At 34.6% G+C, this 19,953-nt stretch overlaps 2 protein-coding genes across 2 annotated transcripts in view; one reads left to right on the top strand and one right to left on the bottom strand.

Moving 5' to 3' along the window:
- The window catches only part of LOC134252754 (SCY1-like protein 2), a 54,999-nt gene extending 42,612 nt beyond the window's left edge, over window positions 1-12,387 (top strand). The window contains exons 8-21 of the mRNA XM_062735258.1: window positions 442-558; window positions 1,998-2,123; window positions 2,464-2,640; window positions 3,716-3,838; window positions 4,316-4,429; window positions 5,134-5,269; window positions 5,357-5,475; window positions 7,967-8,058; window positions 8,603-8,691; window positions 8,934-9,005; window positions 10,228-10,259; window positions 11,207-11,368; window positions 11,981-12,091; window positions 12,212-12,387. Coding sequence (XP_062591242.1) covers window positions 442-558; window positions 1,998-2,123; window positions 2,464-2,640; window positions 3,716-3,838; window positions 4,316-4,429; window positions 5,134-5,269; window positions 5,357-5,475; window positions 7,967-8,058; window positions 8,603-8,691; window positions 8,934-9,005; window positions 10,228-10,259; window positions 11,207-11,368; window positions 11,981-12,091; window positions 12,212-12,235 — 1,494 coding nt within the window. The 3' untranslated portion in view covers window positions 12,236-12,387. The remainder of the gene's footprint in view (window positions 1-441; window positions 559-1,997; window positions 2,124-2,463; window positions 2,641-3,715; window positions 3,839-4,315; window positions 4,430-5,133; window positions 5,270-5,356; window positions 5,476-7,966; window positions 8,059-8,602; window positions 8,692-8,933; window positions 9,006-10,227; window positions 10,260-11,206; window positions 11,369-11,980; window positions 12,092-12,211) is intronic.
- A 300-nt stretch (window positions 12,388-12,687) lies between these two features.
- Window positions 12,688-18,343, bottom strand: LOC134252789 (uncharacterized). The gene is made up of 3 exons (XM_062735310.1): window positions 18,180-18,343; window positions 15,004-15,188; window positions 12,688-13,067 (listed from the first exon to the last, which is right to left on the bottom strand). Exons 1-3 carry the CDS (start codon window positions 18,341-18,343, stop codon window positions 12,697-12,699), a joined length of 720 nt encoding a protein of 239 aa, XP_062591294.1. The 3' UTR covers window positions 12,688-12,696.
- Window positions 18,344-19,953: the final 1,610 nt, after the last annotated feature.

Below are 19,953 nucleotides of genomic sequence, written 5' to 3'. Positions count from 1 at the left end.
TTGATGAACACTTCCATGCATTTTCACAAATTTTAATTTTTTTTTTAATACTTAGGAAAAGTGGCAATCTTATTGTGTATTAATGAAAAATATTAAAATTTTAATAATACTGATATTGAGGTCTCGCCAGTTCTTATCCAGAGTGATGTTGAATGACAAAATAAGCGGATTAACCACGCCAGCCATTGCGATTTTGATGCCATTTTCCCCTCGCCTTGTAGGTTTTCTCCTTGTCAATCCATTTTATTCAAAAGGAAACAGAAACTTGAAAGTTTTGCACTGAAAATCGAGTATGAATGATACCAAGATGAAAGCAGAACCATGATATTAGTTCTCGTGTGCCACATATTTGATAGAATAGCTATGACGTAAAAAGCAGAAGATTATTTTTTGTATTTATATTCTTTTTTAATTTTTTTTTCATTTCTTGTTTCTTTAAAGCTTACTCAGAAGTTTGGAGACATTGCTCCCATGATGCCCCCCGCTTTGGTGGACCCGGTGGAAAAGATGATAAACAGGGACATCCGCTATCGACCTACAGCCCAGCTCTTCTCATTGGTTAGTTGCCATCGATCACGTGGACTCCTGTCATAGCTCACTAATAATTCTAAAATAATTTACAATGAGTCAGAAAATCAGAATTCTTTCTTATATGCCTTTGTAGAAAGAAAATTAAAAAGTATAAAATCAGTTAAATATATAGTACTGATAAAAAAAATGGATGGGCAAATTTATTAAATACATGAACATGTACTATTTTATGACGTAATAATTAAAAGATGTAGGTTTGCATTTAAAATGGCCATCGCTGCCACGGAAACGGATGAAAGTAAGTTCGGGGTGACAGATGCTTTTGCTTGCAAAAGCAATGTTTATTGTCTTCTTTGATTTTTTTAACTGATCATATTTTATTTCATATCACAAAGATAGGATTTTTTATCGCGTACTCAGGCAAAATTAAGTCTGTTGCCTCCATGTATATTGTATGCAAAACATTTGAAATGTTATTTGTTCGGTATGCTTTTTTTATTGTCATTGCGCAGTCTATATTGCAACATATCAAGTTTCGAAATGTCAGAAACACATACCTGAGGGTTTTTCAGCAATATTTTAATGTCAATTCACTCTGTACTCTTTAACCTTCATTGAAATATTGTGTTCGATTGAGGATGTTCTTTTTCACTTTCTTGGTACAGACGATTATTTGCTGTAATGGCGATTCTTCGCTTGTAAAGGTAGATTTCCACGTTTTGATGTCCAAGGTCCTTCTTCCTGTTAGTTGATTAAAGATGGTCTTCATTTATTTCAATTTCTGTATTTTATAAAATTCACTGTCAATATAAAAAATAAAATCGACTTTTTGTTTCAATAGATTTTTTGCCATTGGAAGATAAAATTTATGTTGATTTCATTTATTTTGAAACTTATATGGAAGATGTCCCCTTAATAGAAGTCATATATTCGGAGCATATAGCTTTGTCCTTTAATTAGTTTATCTTCCAAAGCTGTATTCTTTACCATGGTAAGTGTTGGAGCTTTCATATTTCACACTGTATATAACTTGTCACAAGACCTTTCGTTTGGTATCATTATTTGTATCGAATGTCCATTGAAAAACTTTAATCTTGGACATAACTTTTGAACCGTTGCTGCTAAGGCGAATGATATGTGTATTCCTTGTGACAAGGCTTTTTTTTGGGTAGCAAGATTTTATTACCTCAAAGACCTTGGACTTGTTAGATTGACCTTAACAATCTAGTAGATATATTTTGAACACTTAGTGCTTTGGCTTTCATATTTCACATGTGACAAAAACGTTATTTGGATATCAACATTTTTAAACTTGGCCTTAAGATGAAATACAAGGGCATCGATATTTCACAAACACATTGTGTTCCACTTGGAGATGTGTGTGTGTGTGTGTGTGTGTGTGTGTGTGTGTGTGTCTAAGTATATATTTAAGGACTCTTTATAAATGGCTGCTCATGTTGTTTTAGCTGAAGATGTTCCACGACCCCACGGTCACCACACTACAGCAGCTTGACAACCTCCACTTAAAGAGTCCCTCCGATAAATCCCACGTGTTCGGTGTGATTTCTCAGAACATTCCACTTCTTCCGAAGGTCAGTCAAACTTATATTTAGATCTAAAAATACTAGTACAATCTTATTAATGTCCATTTTCCAGGAAACTAAGAAAAAAAATAAAATAATGCACGTATATTTTACTAATATAGGTTTGTGAAAATAAAAAGTGGGTTTAAAAATTTTCATCTTGTTTTCAAAGAAGAATATTTGCGATATGTACGAAAAAAGAATATATATAAGTCTTTCATACATGTATTGCAATCTCTTGAATTTTATTACCTTGCTTAAATCTTGCTCAAATAAATCTTGAATAAATAACTCGCATTTTTCTATCAAATTACCAAACTGGAAAAGTTTTCATCTTCCCTTTTGATAGGCAATTCGTTGTTCCCGCCTTTTACCCAGCCTGCACCAGGAGTTTACGTCACGTGACTCTGTCGTCACAGCGTTACCGCCCCTTTTATCGCTGGTTCAACACTCATCTCCTGAGGAGTTCTCACAATATGTCTTTCCAGAAATAACCTTTGTGTTCAATTGCTCAAAGCCCGAACAGGTAAGGGACAAAATAAACAACTAAAGGGCTTCTTAGACCTTTTATGATAAATTACTTATTTGATATTATTAGCGGGATTTTACTCTTGGAGCAGATGTTTCAATTAATATCAATTTTGATTAGTTACATTGCTTAAAACATTGGAAGCGCTCGTTCATTACTGCACGAAAAAGTCCATTTCATAAGATATCTGTGTTTGTTATAAGTGAAAATGCTTCAATAGATAGTTAGAATATATAATAATTTCGAATATCAATTTTCGATGAAATTGTGTTGTTCATTCTAGCGAAATGTTTAACACCTAATATCAGCAAATACTGTACCGGGTATGTGTACTTAAAATGGCGGGCTTCATATTTTAGCGGCTTTGATGTAGGCGATGATGCGGTAATTCATGAATACCGCTAAGAAATCATTTTTAGATAGAACATACTGGACGAACATGAGTAGTGCTAATTCATGATTACGCCAACTCCATATCCTTTGATCGCGCTAAATTTTGTTCACGTACAGTAGATTTTTTTATAAATTGAAGTTTGAAACTCTGCCTATTTTTATTATGCAAATAGGTTTTTTTTGTCTGTGCAGGGAATTTATTTCTGTAGATGGAGTTTAAGAAATATCTAAATTCCTACAAAATGCAAATATAAAATGACAGGAATTGCCAACAAATATAAAAGCACGTTTTATCAGTATTTTGCGTACAGAATTACTTTGCAGCCTTCAAGCAGTTATAAACTGGCCTTTCCGACCATCCCTTAAGAACCCTTAAATTATATGGGGATTTTTGAACATAATCACTACATTTGATAACGTTAGAATTCAACCGTTGACATTTTCCTTAACTGTAGGCGAGAATGTCAGTATTAACGACACGCCGCTGAAGTAACATCCTAAATCTGCGAGATATATCATTGTCTCCTCCGAGACATTTTAAATTAAGCTATCCGTATTGTTATTTCAACAGACAACCATATATAATTTGGCGAGTACGTCTGATTTCTTCCTCATAGATGCAATACGTTACATTAAGGACTTTCTAACTACATGTTAATTAGAATTATTTCTTTTGCAGGGCACTGTGTATCTTCTGAATAAAATCGATTTTATAATATCCAAATGCACCACTAACCAAGTTCGAAGTGATGTTATGCCATTCATCTTGAAACATATTAAATCCGAGTCGTTTAGAATACAGGTAATAAGAATCCTCGAAAGCAATCAAATTCTCTTATTTTCTAATTATGCAAATGGGACATCTAATAGATTGACAATTCTAGGCAAAATATAATGGAAATGACTGTCATAAAATTGCATGGCGTTGCATTGTACATGGTTTTTAGTCAGCCTGGCTCTTGTTCTCTTTAGTTGGGGCTTCCGTCCTTTCGGCCACACTCTGGAGTTTTTATGTTCCAAATACATGTCTATATTGTGATCTATGTAGTTCAATATACCGCTAACTGGAAGGCTTTCAATAATGTACATTCCATCAAACTTGAAAGCTAAATGATTAATCTAATTTTACGTCCAAAATAATTTATTAATGTTCTTTAAAAATTAATTATTATCCTGCTGAATTAATCGCAGACTTTTTTGTGTGTTCATGGATTCGAAATTAAAAGCGTAAGAAAGGGGAATGCAAATGTTTTGTAAATCAGCGCGATCTTTTTGCCAGGAAGCTGCCCTGAATGCCTTATTGGTCGTCAAAGACTGTCTGGACGACACCATTCTCAGATCGACCGTTCTTCCTTGTGCCAAAGAACAGTTTCTTCAAACGGCCGATGTTAAGGCAAGCTAACAAACATTTACGTACTGTATACAGGGAAATTTTCGCCACCGTTTTATTTTGACCCCAAAAAAAAATAAAAAAATCATTTGGGCGAATTTAAAACGGAGCGAATTCAAAGAAAACAGTATAATTTCTTAAACAAAACTAGGACTGGGCGAATTTAAAACGGGGCAAAATTGTTTGCAAGAGTGAAAGGGCAAAAATAAGGCGGGCGAAAATAACCCTGTATACAGTATTAATCATAGAATGTTCAGTGTTGTATTAAAGAAGCCACTTTGACAAGAAAAAAAAATAAAAAAATAAAAGGGGCATTACTATACTCATAAAGACCTTGACGATGTTGCGTACATTACTCTTGTAAATTAGATATTTGTCTAAATAATCCATACATAATGATTCCTTTCCAGTTTATGTATGGTATCACATTGCTCTTCGTGCAAAATTTGACCTTTTTCATTGCAATTGGTTATTAAGGCATCCAATGACAGACGCCATAGATAAAGTTATAAAAATGTTTTCAGCAAATACATACAAAGCAATTTTTTTTTTGTATCGAGGACTCAAATGTAACTGAGGCATAATAAATTGCCTATTCCTCACTTGTCGATGACAGTTCGCTATGGCTCTGTAATGCTGTCATCAAAAGGAGAGAATGTGAATACTATAATTTGAAATGTAATCACTCTGTTTATATTATGTTTCAGATCAAGCTTATAATATTGTCGTGTATTAAACATTTATTGAGCATCATGAATCCTTTCACGATCAGAGAGGAAGTCCTTCCATTCCTAGTCGACATTGCCAGCTACCAGGATGCATCAGTAATAATGGCTGTTGTTGGTAAAAAAATTATTTTAACATTACGAGTATCATTTTTCTTTTCTCAAATCAGAGATACCTTTTATAGAGCCATTTTTTCTATTTCAGGTATATATAAACATATGTTAAACAAAAGGGATTCCGTGTTAACCAGGGTCTTTCTTGCACAGAGTGGAATGCCTTCTCTTCTCCCACACACTGTGGACCCGGATCTCAGCACTGACCAGGTGATTCACGTTATACTGTAGACTACAGATCAGGTGATTCATGTTAAAATGTAGACTACAGACCAGGTGATTCATGTTATACTGTAGACTACAGACCAGGTGATTCACGCTATACTGTAGACTACAGACCAGGTGATTCACGTTATACTGTAGACTACAGACCAGGTGATTCATGTTATACTGTAGACTACAGACCAGGTGATTCACGTTATACTGTAGATTACAGACCATGTGATTCACGTTGTACTGTAAACATACTACAGACCAGGTGATTCACGTTATACTGTAGACTACAGACCAGGTGATTCACATTATACTGTAGACTTCATACCATGTGATTCACGTTATACTGTAGACTACAGACCAGGTGATTCACATTATACTGTAGAGTACAGACCAGGTGATTCACATTATACTGTAGACTACAGACCAGGTGATTCACGTTATACTGTAGACTACAGACCAGGTGATTCATGTTATACTGTAGACTACAGACCAGGTGATTCACGTTATACTGTAGACTACAGACCATGTGATTCACGTTATACTGTAGACTACAGACCAGGTGATTCACATTGTACTGTACACTACAGACCAGGTGATTCATGTTATACTGTAGACTACAGACCAGGTGATTCACATTATACTGTAGAGTACAGACCAGGTGATTCACATTATACTGTAGACTACAGACCAGGTGATTCATGTTATACTGTAGACTACAGACCATGTGATTCACATTATACTGTAGACTACAGACCAGGTGATTCATGTTATACTGTAGAATACAGACCATGTGATTCACGCTATACTGTAGACTACAGACCAGATGATTCATGTTTACAGACCATGTGATTCACATGTACTGTACAGACTACAGACTAGGTGATTCACATTATACTGTAGACGTACAAGCCAGGTAATTCACGTTATACTGTAGACGTAATACACAGTTGTATCAGGTGATTTACATTATACTGTAGACAAAGTACAAAATAAGATTTACAGGTTCATTTGGTGCACCAGTTTCTCATTTTATTTGATGTACGGAAATTGGCCTCTGTGTATTAAAAGCGATTTATTTCCTCCAAATCACGTGATATACTTTTAACCATGGTATAATTAACAATGTACAATTAAAGTTTTAACTGAAACCATCATCCACATTTGCAGTAAATTTCATGTTATACTGTCAGTTTTCGACATTATAATACAGAAATAACTCTGAGGTGATTCTCCTTGTTCTCCTTGGCTTCCAGTAAATGTCTGGGTCTGGTAATTTGTCCAGTAGAGAAAAGACAAAAAAGCTTGGTGTTATAGCCTTACATTCTTTATTAAATACTGTAGACAAAGTACAGACCTTCAAGTTTTCCCAAGACAGAGTTTTCGTCGATCTGGCCGAGGATCTAGGAAGTTTTGTGTGTTATTAATAGAGTTGTGAAATGTAAGGCGATTCAATTATTGTTGAGATATTCCGAACACGCAATGCTTAGACTGAACTCCCTGAAATAAATCTTTGTAGGTGACGTCTAACTCATTATAAGAAGATTTGCGATGACATAAAGCTAAATCTTCGTATTGTATCCATCGAAAAGTAAGACTTATTAGCGGGAAATTGAAACATTAGATTTTTATGCAGCTGAGGTTTCAATTTCCTTACTACGAAGTTTTCTCCGCAGAACCACGAGAACATTTTGTAATAACTCGCCTTCCTCTTGTCGAGTAAGACAGATACAACAGTTGTACGTCGAATATTTCATAATATATCAACTCATCTCCTTGATAAACATTTGATAATAAAAAAAATGTCCCCCTTAACTGACTCAAAAAAGGCAATTTGTCTCTGATTTATTTCCTTGGCTGCAGTAGATTCATTTTTTTTCAAATCTGTCACCACTGTGGAATGATGAAGATATTTAGATGAGTTTTATATAGATTTAAAGGAAAAGAATATAAAAATATTTTTCTACAGAACAGCAAGCCATAAATAGTCATATTTTTGGGAAGCATTTTAAGGTAGATGCAGTGAAGATTCAAGTCCTGGTCCCTGGGTGTAAGATGGAGCCACATAGAACAATCAAATCCTTATAAGTACTGTAGGGTGGGTAGGGGCCCAACAGGCCGAGGTTACTCAGATGAGCAATCTAGCCCATCGGTCCTTGTTGCATTTATTGGCATTATACTTCTATTTTCAAGAAGTTAATGTTCAAAGCAAAACTTTGCTAACATCTAATTGTAGTCCGTGGGTGTTGTCATATACAAGTGCAAATCATGTGAGGAAGCCATATTATATAATATTCTTTAGACAGCGAATTCGTTTTTAATCATTCAATAAAATTCCCTGTGTCAAGCATTTAGATTAACTTTTAGTATTACACATCACAGATCATCATCATTGATTTATTTGTGGTTAAGTTAGTCACAGGAATTAATTACTATTCGTTTTTTTAGATCAAAGATCACTCATATTAATTGTTTATATTTTTTTCAGTTTAGTATCATAATGGACGTACTTTATGATATGTTGGGAATGATCGAACAACACAGAAGAAGTAATGGCACTCAAAGTTCTACACCCCAAAGGTAAAACACTACCCTCCACCAACGTCACTCAAAGTTCTACGCTCCATAATTAAAATACTGATTGCCAACCAACGGCACTCCAAATCTAATCCTTTCTAGAAATTTTATTATTGTCTAGTTCTATTATTGTCTAGTTCTATATAGTAAAACAACGGCATTCAAAGTTCTATAGTACTCCAATAGTAAACACTGCCAACCTCCAGCCTCTTGTCTACCAAGTTCTTTTGTCATAGATATTAATACTAGAAATCGGTATGAGTATATATATCATATACAAAATGAAAGGCCCATGGACCAGACAATACTCACCAGATTGAGTTCTGACTATGTTGTCCACCAAACCAAGCTCAAACACCACGATTTCCGCCATATTTTCCCTTTACAGTATAATATTAATATAATAACTATACAAGCTAAATCAAAGTGAGAACTTGGAAATTTAGTGTGACTGACTGTTAGAGTGACAGACAGACGGATAGACAAAGAGAGAAGCTAGTCACCCTCAAAGACTAGTTAAAAATAACTGTACTGTATTATAATTTAGGGAGAGATTGGCGCCATCCGGGGGCAGTGACAAAAATTTGCTGTTTGTTGGTAATTCCTCGCCCTCTGGAATCCAGAAAAGCCGAACAGGTTGGTTGAATTTTTATTTAATATCAAAGAAATTCTTATTTTAGGCTGATAATATTATTATTCCAAAAGTCAACTGCACTATAGTTGGCTTTATTTGTCCTTGAAACGTGATTTGAACATTGTAAATAATTAAATTATCAATATTTTTAAAAATGTACTAAGTATTATTGTGAACAAAATATTTTGTGTGTGTGAGTGTTGTCATGGCTACTGATTACCAGACCGTGACCATATTTGTCTAGTTCTCCCTTTCCCAGAATGCTCCATTTCATCACTGACTAGAGGCAGGCTCTCCCGAAACTCCAGTCAGGAAGGTAACACGTGACCTTTCCCGTAGAGAATGCAGAACTGTAGAACCAGATAAACTAACTCAGTTGCTTGTCCGCCTGCTTTGTGCTGGCGTGTAGTTAGAATAGATTTTTATTTATTTCTCGGAAAATTTGATTCTTAAAGCTTGATTATGTATTTTAGAGGAGCATTATGAATGCATGATTACCTGCAATATTTGGATATGTTATAGGCATTAGTAAAAATAGAATTTCCTTTACAAAAATATTATTCCTTTGTCATTATATATCAAATGGCGTGTTCGAGTGGCATTCTCCTCTTTCTTATGAGGCATTGAAAGAAAAATCCAGGCAATGTCAATGTACACAGGTATTCACATTAAATCAATGTTAATACTGGAAAAGAATTCATCATCTTTATTCATAATCATGGTATGCTAGGTTGATTTATACACTTGGGTCATTTAATTTTTCTTGCGGAAATCTAGGGCGAGTTGAGATTTCAAAATCTTGCAACGTGTTTTGCAATAGATATGATCTCGGGATAATATCATATTATTATTGCAAGATCCCTTTCTTTTCAAAAAAATTAGAAAAATTTAAAAAAATATTATGAATGGTTTAAATTCTCCCGTGACAGTTTTGTTCCTTTTCAATGGTGTTCATTATTATATACGTTTGAAAGAGAACAGCTTTAAGATAATTTTCAGGTTATAACTTTTTTTTATCCAAGAAAAAAAATAATGTAACCAATCCATTCTGTGATTTAACAGGAACCCATTACGTTGACAGAGATTGGCACTGAATATTTTTTTTAAGCATTCTTAGTTTATATTTTATATATTTTTAGATCAATCTTTTTATTTAAGTAACTAAATATAAATTTAATTTTCCATTACTACCTGATTTTTTTACCGAGACTTGTGATGTTTTTATGAAGTACTCTATAGATAGTATTGAATGGTGTTGTGATTGTAACCTAGTTTATACTTATCTGTCAAATGCTTCAAATATTTAAGTTACAGTATTCCTTACAGAGTAATCATGTTTATAAAGCTCAAGAAAGACTGTCTCCGATTTTAAACCAGCAGGGTTTCAGTCTCTTCAGAGATTTCTATTATATTTAACTTGCTGATTATGGGTGAATGTTATCTTGATGTGTTTCAATAATGTGCAGTTAATAAGCAAAAATAAAAGTATCATAGAGATATATACATGTATGTATAATATTCTTGATGTTTTTTTCCAGCGCCTAACAGTCCAGAGCTCTCAAAGTTAAAGGTAATGAGATATATATAAAATTAATAGAAAATGACTGTTGGTCTAAAACATATAAATGATTACTACTTACTATGTCGTTTCAAATAACAATGATTTAAATATAGATGCAATTTGAACGGTCATCAAAGGTCAATCGGTCTGATGTAGAGATCAGTAGAATAAACATATGTATGAACAACGGCAATGGACATAATCATTGTCAGAACAATCATGGAAGTTTCAAGTTTAACAGAACAAACCAGACAGATAGTCGGACTCCGAATAATAACGCTCTGATTGTGATCAGTTTCTCAACTGAGGCAGGTTATTGACAAATAAGTTGTTGTTACAGGGATATCAACTCGGTCGTAAATTCTATGATCATGATAATGACCTTGTTATATCAATAATTATAACCTATCACTGGGTCCTATTTTGACAGACTTTCATACCATATTGTAAGGCCTTTGTTTTTATTTTGAATCTGACAACGGAATGTTCTGTCTGATCGATACACAGGGCTCACGGCGGGTGTTACCTGTCAACAGGGGATGCTTACTCCTCCTAGGCACCTGGTCCAACCTCTAGAAGTTCCTGGGGTCCGTGGTTTTTGCCCTCTCAACATATTTGTTTTGTTTTCAGATTTTTTTAGATCGATCACTGTGCGTTATCCTCAACCTTATCAATCATAAAACGATCAAATTATACTAAGGAAATATATAATAACCGAGCTCAAGTTCTATCCTTACTGCAATTAATGTTTTCATTCCAGTACAACTCGGTTATTTCCGTAAAAATAGGAAATACATTTCATGTATATCGTTGATAAAGATAGCCTTTTTCCAGATATAAAACAAAGCTTTAAATAAAACTTCTGCCTGTGACCTTATCATCCCATCTTATTGGAGTTTTGGGAGGGGGTATAGTTACGAGCTTGTGTGAATGTGATCTAAAAATAATCATTACAGGAAAAAGAAATGCTGACGGTGTCTAGCAAGGAACCGCTGCGGAGGTTCAGCTTAGTGCCGCCAGGTGGCGGTACCCCCGCCATTAGTCTGACCCCGGATGATGGGGGATACTTAGATAGAAACCGACGGCCGAGTCTCCAGAACATGGGGCAGTACAACCACGTAAGGACGTAGAACTGACAAAGCTCAACACGCTAAACAAACCAATCTAAAACTTACAAATCATGAGCTTTATAAAGCTAAATGCTGCACTTAATATTACACGTAGTTGTCCAAGATTTAAAACTGCATGGTCGTCTATTTTTTTTTTCAGTTTTATCCAGTGTTCATTTTCGTATTATTTCTTGAAATAATGCAAATATTTTCTTCATGCACGCTGCAGAACTGCCAGTTTTAAACTTATACTAGAATATTATAACTGGAACAGCAGTCTTTCCATTTACAGTGAAACTTTTCTAATCCGGATCTTGTGTATTTCGATATCCTTTAACTCCTTTCACTAATATCAATTGATTAAAATGTTGTTTGATCCGGAGAATCATCTTATATCCGGCTGATATCTTTGGAAACAGGGGTTTCTAGATTAAATTAAACAAGTTTTACCGTATATTGTACCTATAACAAATAAGACAAGAACTCTTCATTTGGAAGTTGGAAATTACAAAACTTGTCTGGCCATTAGCCAGAATTTACTTGATTTATCTTTGTAATACAAAAATTATTTTAATACGTGTTACTCAAAAAACATATTTAAATTCAGCATTTGTATTGTAGGACCCGGAACGCTGTGAGCGGAAAAGTAGCACCGGAAGTCTGTTTAGTTTTTCTGAACCCAGACATACAGCGCCACGGCGCGGTAGTTTCCAGGCGTTAGGGGATACTGTGGTAGGACATTTACATATATTACACACATTTACTTTAATCGGTTAATGTTGCCTTTGTTAATCATTGAATTTTTGCCGCCGTTGAATGTCATGAATTTTTAATCTGTTGACTTCATTGTAGATGCAGCTTTTCTCTAGTAAATAATGAGGCTTCAAGATGATTTTCATAACGGTGCAGAAAAGAAAAAAAATTCATAATAGTGGGACTTCATTCATTCTTCTTTGTTACTCAAAGAAGGCGCCGAATATTGCCATACTGTAAATTACGATGCTTTAATATTGATATATTTATGTGTGTATTTTATATATTGTTCAAAATATTATTCCTGTTTTGTACAGTAAAATATTTATGATATAAAATTGTGCTCTTTATTTCAATTGACAAATAACGTGAAGCATATAACTGGAAATGGACATAAAAGGGAAGAAGTAAACACTGTTTGGGAGTTCATCATAAAAATTCGTTTCGCTTTGCTCCTACAATACCCTCAGTAGGATACAATGAATGACCTGTTTACTGAGCCTGGGGTGCCACTGGGAAGGACGGCAGGTCTACTGCACTATCAACTCTCTAACTCCAGTACGGCATGGGACCTTGTCCAGGACTCAAACAAGGTCGCTATATTCTGAATCGCCTAGGAAATGAACCTTCTTTGTTGCAGATTTGGGTTGTGTTTTGTTGTTGTGCCTCTTGGCTTTGGACTTTTCATACATTTCTAAGTAAGACGACTTCTTATGTAGAGGATTGCTCGTTATTGGCGGCAGTTTGTCCGGCTTCTTGATTTGAACACCGGAGTTACTACCCACTCGTGGTCGGACATTTATGGCTGGCAGTGCCCCGTCCAGTTTCTCTTGTTGCTCTATCTTGGTTGCGTGTTTGAACCACACGTCGTTCACGATGGACTTGATTTCCTCCTGATCCTGGATGTACGCTGCTGACTGTTCGTCCAGTTGATGGTTATAGGACGTACACATTCCTACAGAACAGATGCAGAGATGATACTAGTATTACATGACACACAAACGATTCTAAGAGACAGGAGAAGATAATTACTTGACAAACAAAACTGAAAGCCAAAACTAGAGTCGAAATTAAATTATCATACAGTCGTGCATGGTAGACAAAAATAGATATGAGAGGCGATACCGTAGAATACATAGATCAGATATGCACAGGAGTATAGATGTGATAAAACGGACACGGTCCTGAACCCCAGAGTAGAGACTTGATTACATAGCATACACAGTCCTAGATGACAGAAGTAGAAATGTGATAACATGCAATACAAAGACCTGATACAAAGAAGTGGAGATGTGACTTATTACATTTATAAACCTGATAAACAAAAATACAGATGTGATTTTACGACTTCTATAGACCTAATACACAAAGGTAGAGGTGTGATTTCCTGACTACATAGACCCAATACGAATCAAAGTACTCAGAAGTACTGAAAGCCGGGCTCATTTACAGGGTAATGAACAAAGACCGTGGTGACAGTTTAAAATCAAGTTCAGACGTTTAGAGGATATGTTACCACACAAAAATATGTCAATGGCATGTACAGTATTAAAAAGTTTTAAAAATTAAATAAAATACAGGTAGAAATTAACAGCGTAAAATATTTATCACATGTATCGTTTCGGGATTTTATATACAAACAGAAGTAAATAAACACCGATACAGCAAGATTAATTGAGGTCAAACGACTATGCACTGATGTGTCCTCAGCGGGGAGTTTTGCATCAAGTCATTAATGATGTTCCCTGCATTTGTGTTAGCCTGATAGTACAATCTTTATTTATAGAATATGACGCAGATAGGGATACCTGATGAAAACCTTCCGCACCTTTTGAATTGCTTTGTAAAATATTAGTCAAAGGAGCCAGGAAAAATGTTAGTAAATCGAATATTTTTTTACCAAAATATTAAATTGTTTATTTCTTAAGGTGTTTGAATGGATTTTGTTTTCTCAACAGCCGCTGGCCGTACGTACTATATTTTTACTCGTAAACTCAATTTGGCGGTGAAGAAGCAGCATTTTCTGTTGCTCACCGTCGCAATAGCCGGGCATTGCTCTACGAGCAACGAGCCCGGCTAAAAAGGAGAGATGATATATGACATACATACACCTGATACAATAGTAGAGATGTATGAAGACCTGGTACCAAGAAATAGAGATTTGATACATGGCATCCATAGACTTGACACATAAGAGCATGTACTACTTATGAACAGTTTCTAACTCGAGGTAAGTTATTGACAAACAAGTTGATGAAACAAGAATATCAGCAGTCTCATTCAGTCGTCATTTCTTAATTTTTATGGTCGATATGTACAATGACCTTGTCAGCAAAAACAATATATATCATTAAGACAAATGCTGACTGAAGTTTTCATTCTAATTGTTGGGCCATTGTTAAAATTTTGAATTGTCAACGGATTTTCCATCATTTCCTGACCATGACAAGGAGCACACGGCGGGTGTGACCGGTCGGCAGGGGGTGCTCACTCCTACCTGGCACCTGATTCCAACGTGTCTGATGTTTTAGAGGTTCGTATTTGCTCTGCTCCTATTTTTTAATGTTTAATGGACTTTTGAGCTTGAATAATGTTTAATGAATAAACCCAAAAAAAATGATTGTAGAGATTACCTGACTTGCAAAGACCTGATGCACAAAGTAGAGATGCGAAGTTAACAGACATACATAAACCTGATACACAAAAGTAGAGACATTTATAAAATACATAGACTTTTCCTGATACACAGAAGCAGAGAGGAAAACATGTATTGAGATACATGCAATGCAGAATCAGCATATTCTTAGATGTAAAGAATATAACAATAAATTTGATCAAATGTGTCTATATTTTGAAAGTAGATACACCTAATTTTTCAGGTGTTTTCTTACCTTTGAGAGATACGAGTTCAGATTTGAGATGTTTGACATGCTGTCTACATTCGGCTGTGGACATCCGGTCCATCTTATCGCTGACCTGCGCCAGCGACACCCCAGTCCGCAGCTGACGGGCCTCCGACCTCATCTTCTTTATCTGTCTCCGCAGGGCGGTGTTATACATGCACTGGTAGTTATATCTACGGCGACAGAGAAAAGAGGGTATGTCGTAAGATATCGGTAGAAAAGAATGTCTTACATGGACAGATAAAGAAGAGGCCTACGAGCCACATCGCTCACCTGGGCAACTATAAAAAAGTTTTTTCGACTCTTATTTTGAAGCGAAATATTTCGATCATTATAAATGTGGCCATCACTTCTTCCAAAAGATTTAAATCTATACAGTATCCAGAAGCTACAATGCCAATATGAAATCATGCTAATACCAGGGTTCATAATTTGAAGAAAAAACTTAAAACCACACAATTGGAGACTTCAATACAAATTAGTTTGGCCCTGCTAATTTCAACACGAACTATTTAAGTTATTGACATTAAACAAGTCGATGAAACAAAAATATCAGCTGTCTCGTTTAAAGTCGACATTTCGTAAATTTTATGGTCGATACAATGACCTTCTCAGCAAATACAATCTATCATTTATTCAAATGCTGACTGACGTTTTCCATACTATTTGTTAGACTATTATTTGCACACTGGATTTTCGACGGATTTTTCCGTTAATTTACGATCATGAAAAGGAGCACAATGCAGATTTAACCAAACGGCAGGGGATGTTCACGCCTTCATGGCACCTGATCCCACCTCTGATGTTTAAGAGGTCCGTGTTTGCTCTGCTCCAAAGTTTGTATTGTTTAATGGACTTCTGAGCTTAAATACTGCTCGTATCTCCATATATTTCACTTTTAGGTTTACAGTATTGAAATGTATATATGTGTATAAAGTACGACCATTTTCCCTACTGTTGCATGGAGGCATGAAAACAATCTGGAGAATGAAATGCTTAATTAAGGATACTTGCATATTACTGAGTATAATTGATCACGATCCCCCATTACTGTAGGTGTAAGATTTCTAAATTCTTTTATATTCTCGTGTAAAACTCTTTCTCTCATTGATAGTCTTATTGCTTCCTTGGGTAACTTTTTTGAAGTGGACCCGTATATGGTAAGCCTATAGTAAGATTGTCAAGGAGTTTTTTCCTTATAATTTCTCTGCGTGTAAAAGTCAGATCTCTTATATATGCAGGCCTCAAAACCAACCTCCAGCATATACATTGTATGCAATTTTCCTTGAGAAAAAAGATTTTTGATGACTACACATTTTCTTAATTTCCTTTTTTTAAATCAGACATGATCTTTCACTTGTATAATTCTGAATCAGATCAGGAAAGGTGAATTGACTCTTAATTAAGCCCAGGCGAGCTACATATGAGAGAGTTATGTAACTTAGTTGGTTTTATATGAACTTTTTGAGATCAAGTATTTGACGTATATACTATAGCTGCACTTCATCAATAATTTATCTGAGCGAGTAGTTATGTCAGACCTTTATCATTGCTATCAGTTTAATACTGAATATTTTTTTCTCAAATACTCATGAAAATCACTTCTTTATCAATTCATTTATCTTAAATTTAGAATAAGTTTTTAAGCCATCTGTGTGAACGTATTTTTTAAGCAATGTAATGAAACATACCCACCATGATGCACTGATCAATAATGCAATATTTTATGACTTTAAACCTACTTCAGTGGTTATTTATACAGACATATTAACTTTTCAACCATGGTAGACGAAATGCATAAGCGGCTTACGTGGGTAACGCAAATTTATGTTAAGGGAGGGGACAAAACCGACTAAAAATATTGATGGGTATAATCGTAAACTAGCCTTAGCTTTCTGTTGCTGTTAATAATGCAGGTCTGTTGCAACTATCTTAAAATACCAGTTACTGGGCAGTAAGTAGGATAAACTCAAAAGAAAGATGTGTTTGTGAAACACTATGCACCCGGCGGCAACGAAGTTTGAAGAAGCTATTTTAGCATACAGGTCACAGTCAAGGTCACAAGGTCATTGACCTTGATGTCATTTTAAATAACTTCATTAGTGGAGTGCATATTAAATATGAAGTAACTATCTCCCATGGTTCAAAATTTATAGTGAAGGTTCGAAAAATCTATTTTTAGCATATATGTCACAGTCAAGGTCACAAGGCCATTAAGTCATTGGGTCAATTGAAAGAGCTTGGGTGGAGTAGGCATACTAAATATGAAGTCTCTGTCTCTCGTGGTTCAAAAGTTATTGCGAAGGTTAAACTTTCTGTACTAGTAGAGTAGTGCAGCTAGTACATGTATATCAAAAACTATTACACTGAAATGATATGTAGTTAAGATTTATAGAGAAAATTGTCTAATTTGTAGTTTGTTTTTATTAAAGTACTAAAATATACTGAAGCGTTCCACTAAAATCTGTATGCATGAAATATCTGGAGATAACGGACAGTATTCAAGCTCAAAAGTCCATTAATCAATACAAAATAGGACTATAGGAGCAGAACAAATATGGATTACATGCATTAGGCCATAATAAAAAAAAATCCTAGATTCTCATCCAAATTCTTTTAAAAATCGAGGCGGGCGGGCGGCTTTTATTATATATTTTTTCCCATTTTGCAGAATTTTTATTCACCCGTTCATTCGGTGCAGATTTATCTATAATATTCGAATAAAAGTCTTGGTAGAGGTCCGTTTATCTCTTACTACACATCATCACCAATCTTTCAGAACCAATGACCCTAGTTTAATATATTTTATAGCAATTACAAGTACCATCTTTTCAGCTGTCAAAATCATGCCCACATTCACGGGATTTAAAATTAAGATGAAGAAAAACAGAAATTAAAAAAATCGAGGGGGAGTAAAAAAATTGGGGCGGGCGGGGAGGAGAATCTAGGAATATATTTATTATGGTCTTATCTTTATCATATACTGACAGCTTGTAATTATTTAAGTTTGTTTGTTTGTTTGTTTGTTTTTTTATTAACTTTTTATTATCATGCATTTATTCTTATTTCTTTATTCATTGCAACTACTTTTTTTACTTGCTTTCAGAACTTGCATGCATAATCTGTATCCATTGGATATTTTTGTGCTTTTCAGTCATTATTACCTGGTCTTCCATTCGTTGCCTTCATTCAATTCTTTCTGTTTCTTTTCTTCCATTTCTTTTATGATGGACATCCAGCCCTCTTTTGATTTCTTGTGCAGGTTCGTCCATTCTCTTTCAAGTGCAAGTTCTTCTTTCAATTCCTTTAAAGTTGTTTTTCGACTCATTTTATCCGATTAGATATGAAACAAACAATATTATGATAATATCAATATTGTGTCGTGTCATTTAATATTGTGATGACATAGCTTATTGTGACGACATAGTTTATTGTGACGTCATAGAAGCAAATGCTTTCGGTTATCAGCGATGGTTTGGTTTGATCACAAAAATAGATGTTGCATATTATGACTACATTTACTATATATTTTAAACGGTTGGAAATTGGCAATGTAAAAATTAGATAAAGATATAATACAGTATTGTCTTGGGGTGAAAGGAGTTTGCAGAAACAGGTTAGAGTCTGGGACATAAAATCATATAGTATAAGCTCTCCTGGTTGAGTATGATAGCATCAGAGACACAAACAAAAATAAAAATGTCAATACATATACATAACGGAGACGTGGCATTGTTTTTCAAAGTACGGGTCAGTCAGAGAAAAAAAATCAACTTACCTGAAAAAAAACTTTACAAGCGAAAAAAAGGGGGGAGTGTCCGATTCGAAAATAAGAATTTCATTTCCTGAGTGGGAATTGGGCGGTTCCAACTTCGTTCAGTAACATTTTTTTTTCTCATACACAATACTACATTACTCTTGTTTGACTAAACTCCAAAAAAGGGGTAAACGGTCTTTCAGGGAGCATTTACAATGGTAAAAATCATGTTGGGAAAAGGAGGGCACCCCCCACCCCCATCCGGATGCAACAGCCTGTATACACGTATGTAGAAGAGACTGAAACGCACATGAATTAAAAATACTAGTATATTTTTCGTACATTTTTCTTTTATCTTTCAAGAGTTTCTTTCTTAATGAAAGATTTGGATTTTAAAGTAAAAATCACATAGTCTAGCTATAGTTTATAATTACTCACTGTGATCTTCATTTCTTATAATCCATTTAAAAAATGATCATTGAAAAGTGTCGTAAAAAAATAAAATTGTCGCTTAGGAAGTAGAAGAAAGCTTTCCTCTCTTCATGATATAATGAACAATTTGTAAGGAAATGAACTTCATCTTCAATATATACAATTTTAATTACAAAGGGTCCATATGAATTCGCTGACTTCTTTCTGAAGTAATCTTTTTTCCCATTAATATACTTTGTATATTCATATCTTACATAATCATACTCACAGCTGGGTGCTTGAGGACAGGACTCCCCTCCCCCTACAATATAGACCCCTTGGCCTTTTCGACTTTTTTCTCATACATTATCTTTCATTGACATATTTGTGATAAGATCTATACCAGCAAATCGAAAAATTGCATAAAATAAGCTTCTTTTTTTTTTTTAAATCTACCCTACATTCTGTATATAAAATTATAGAGTGGGGTTGAAATTTTTTTTATATAATGTTAGTTTAAGTAATTTTTCGGAATTGATAGGATAGATTATATCACAAATGTGTCATCCATATAATTCTTGTGAAAATTTGTGATAAGATCTATACCAGCAAATCGAAAAATTACATAAAATAAACTTCTTAAAAAATCTACCCTACATTCTATATATAAGATTATAAAGTTGGGTTTAATTTTTTTTTATATAATGTTAGTTTAAGTAAATTTTTTTGAATTGATAGGATAGATTATATCACAAATGTGTCATCCATAT

This window comes from Saccostrea cucullata, unplaced genomic scaffold (assembly GCF_032062105.1).
Source record: "Saccostrea cucullata isolate Sc308-1 unplaced genomic scaffold, CSIRO_AGI_Scuc_v1 ctg101, whole genome shotgun sequence".
NCBI lineage: Eukaryota > Metazoa > Mollusca > Bivalvia > Ostreida > Ostreidae > Saccostrea > Saccostrea cuccullata.
The sequence above is the reverse complement of the archived record's forward strand: the minus strand, read 5'-3'. Positions and strand labels throughout refer to the sequence as shown.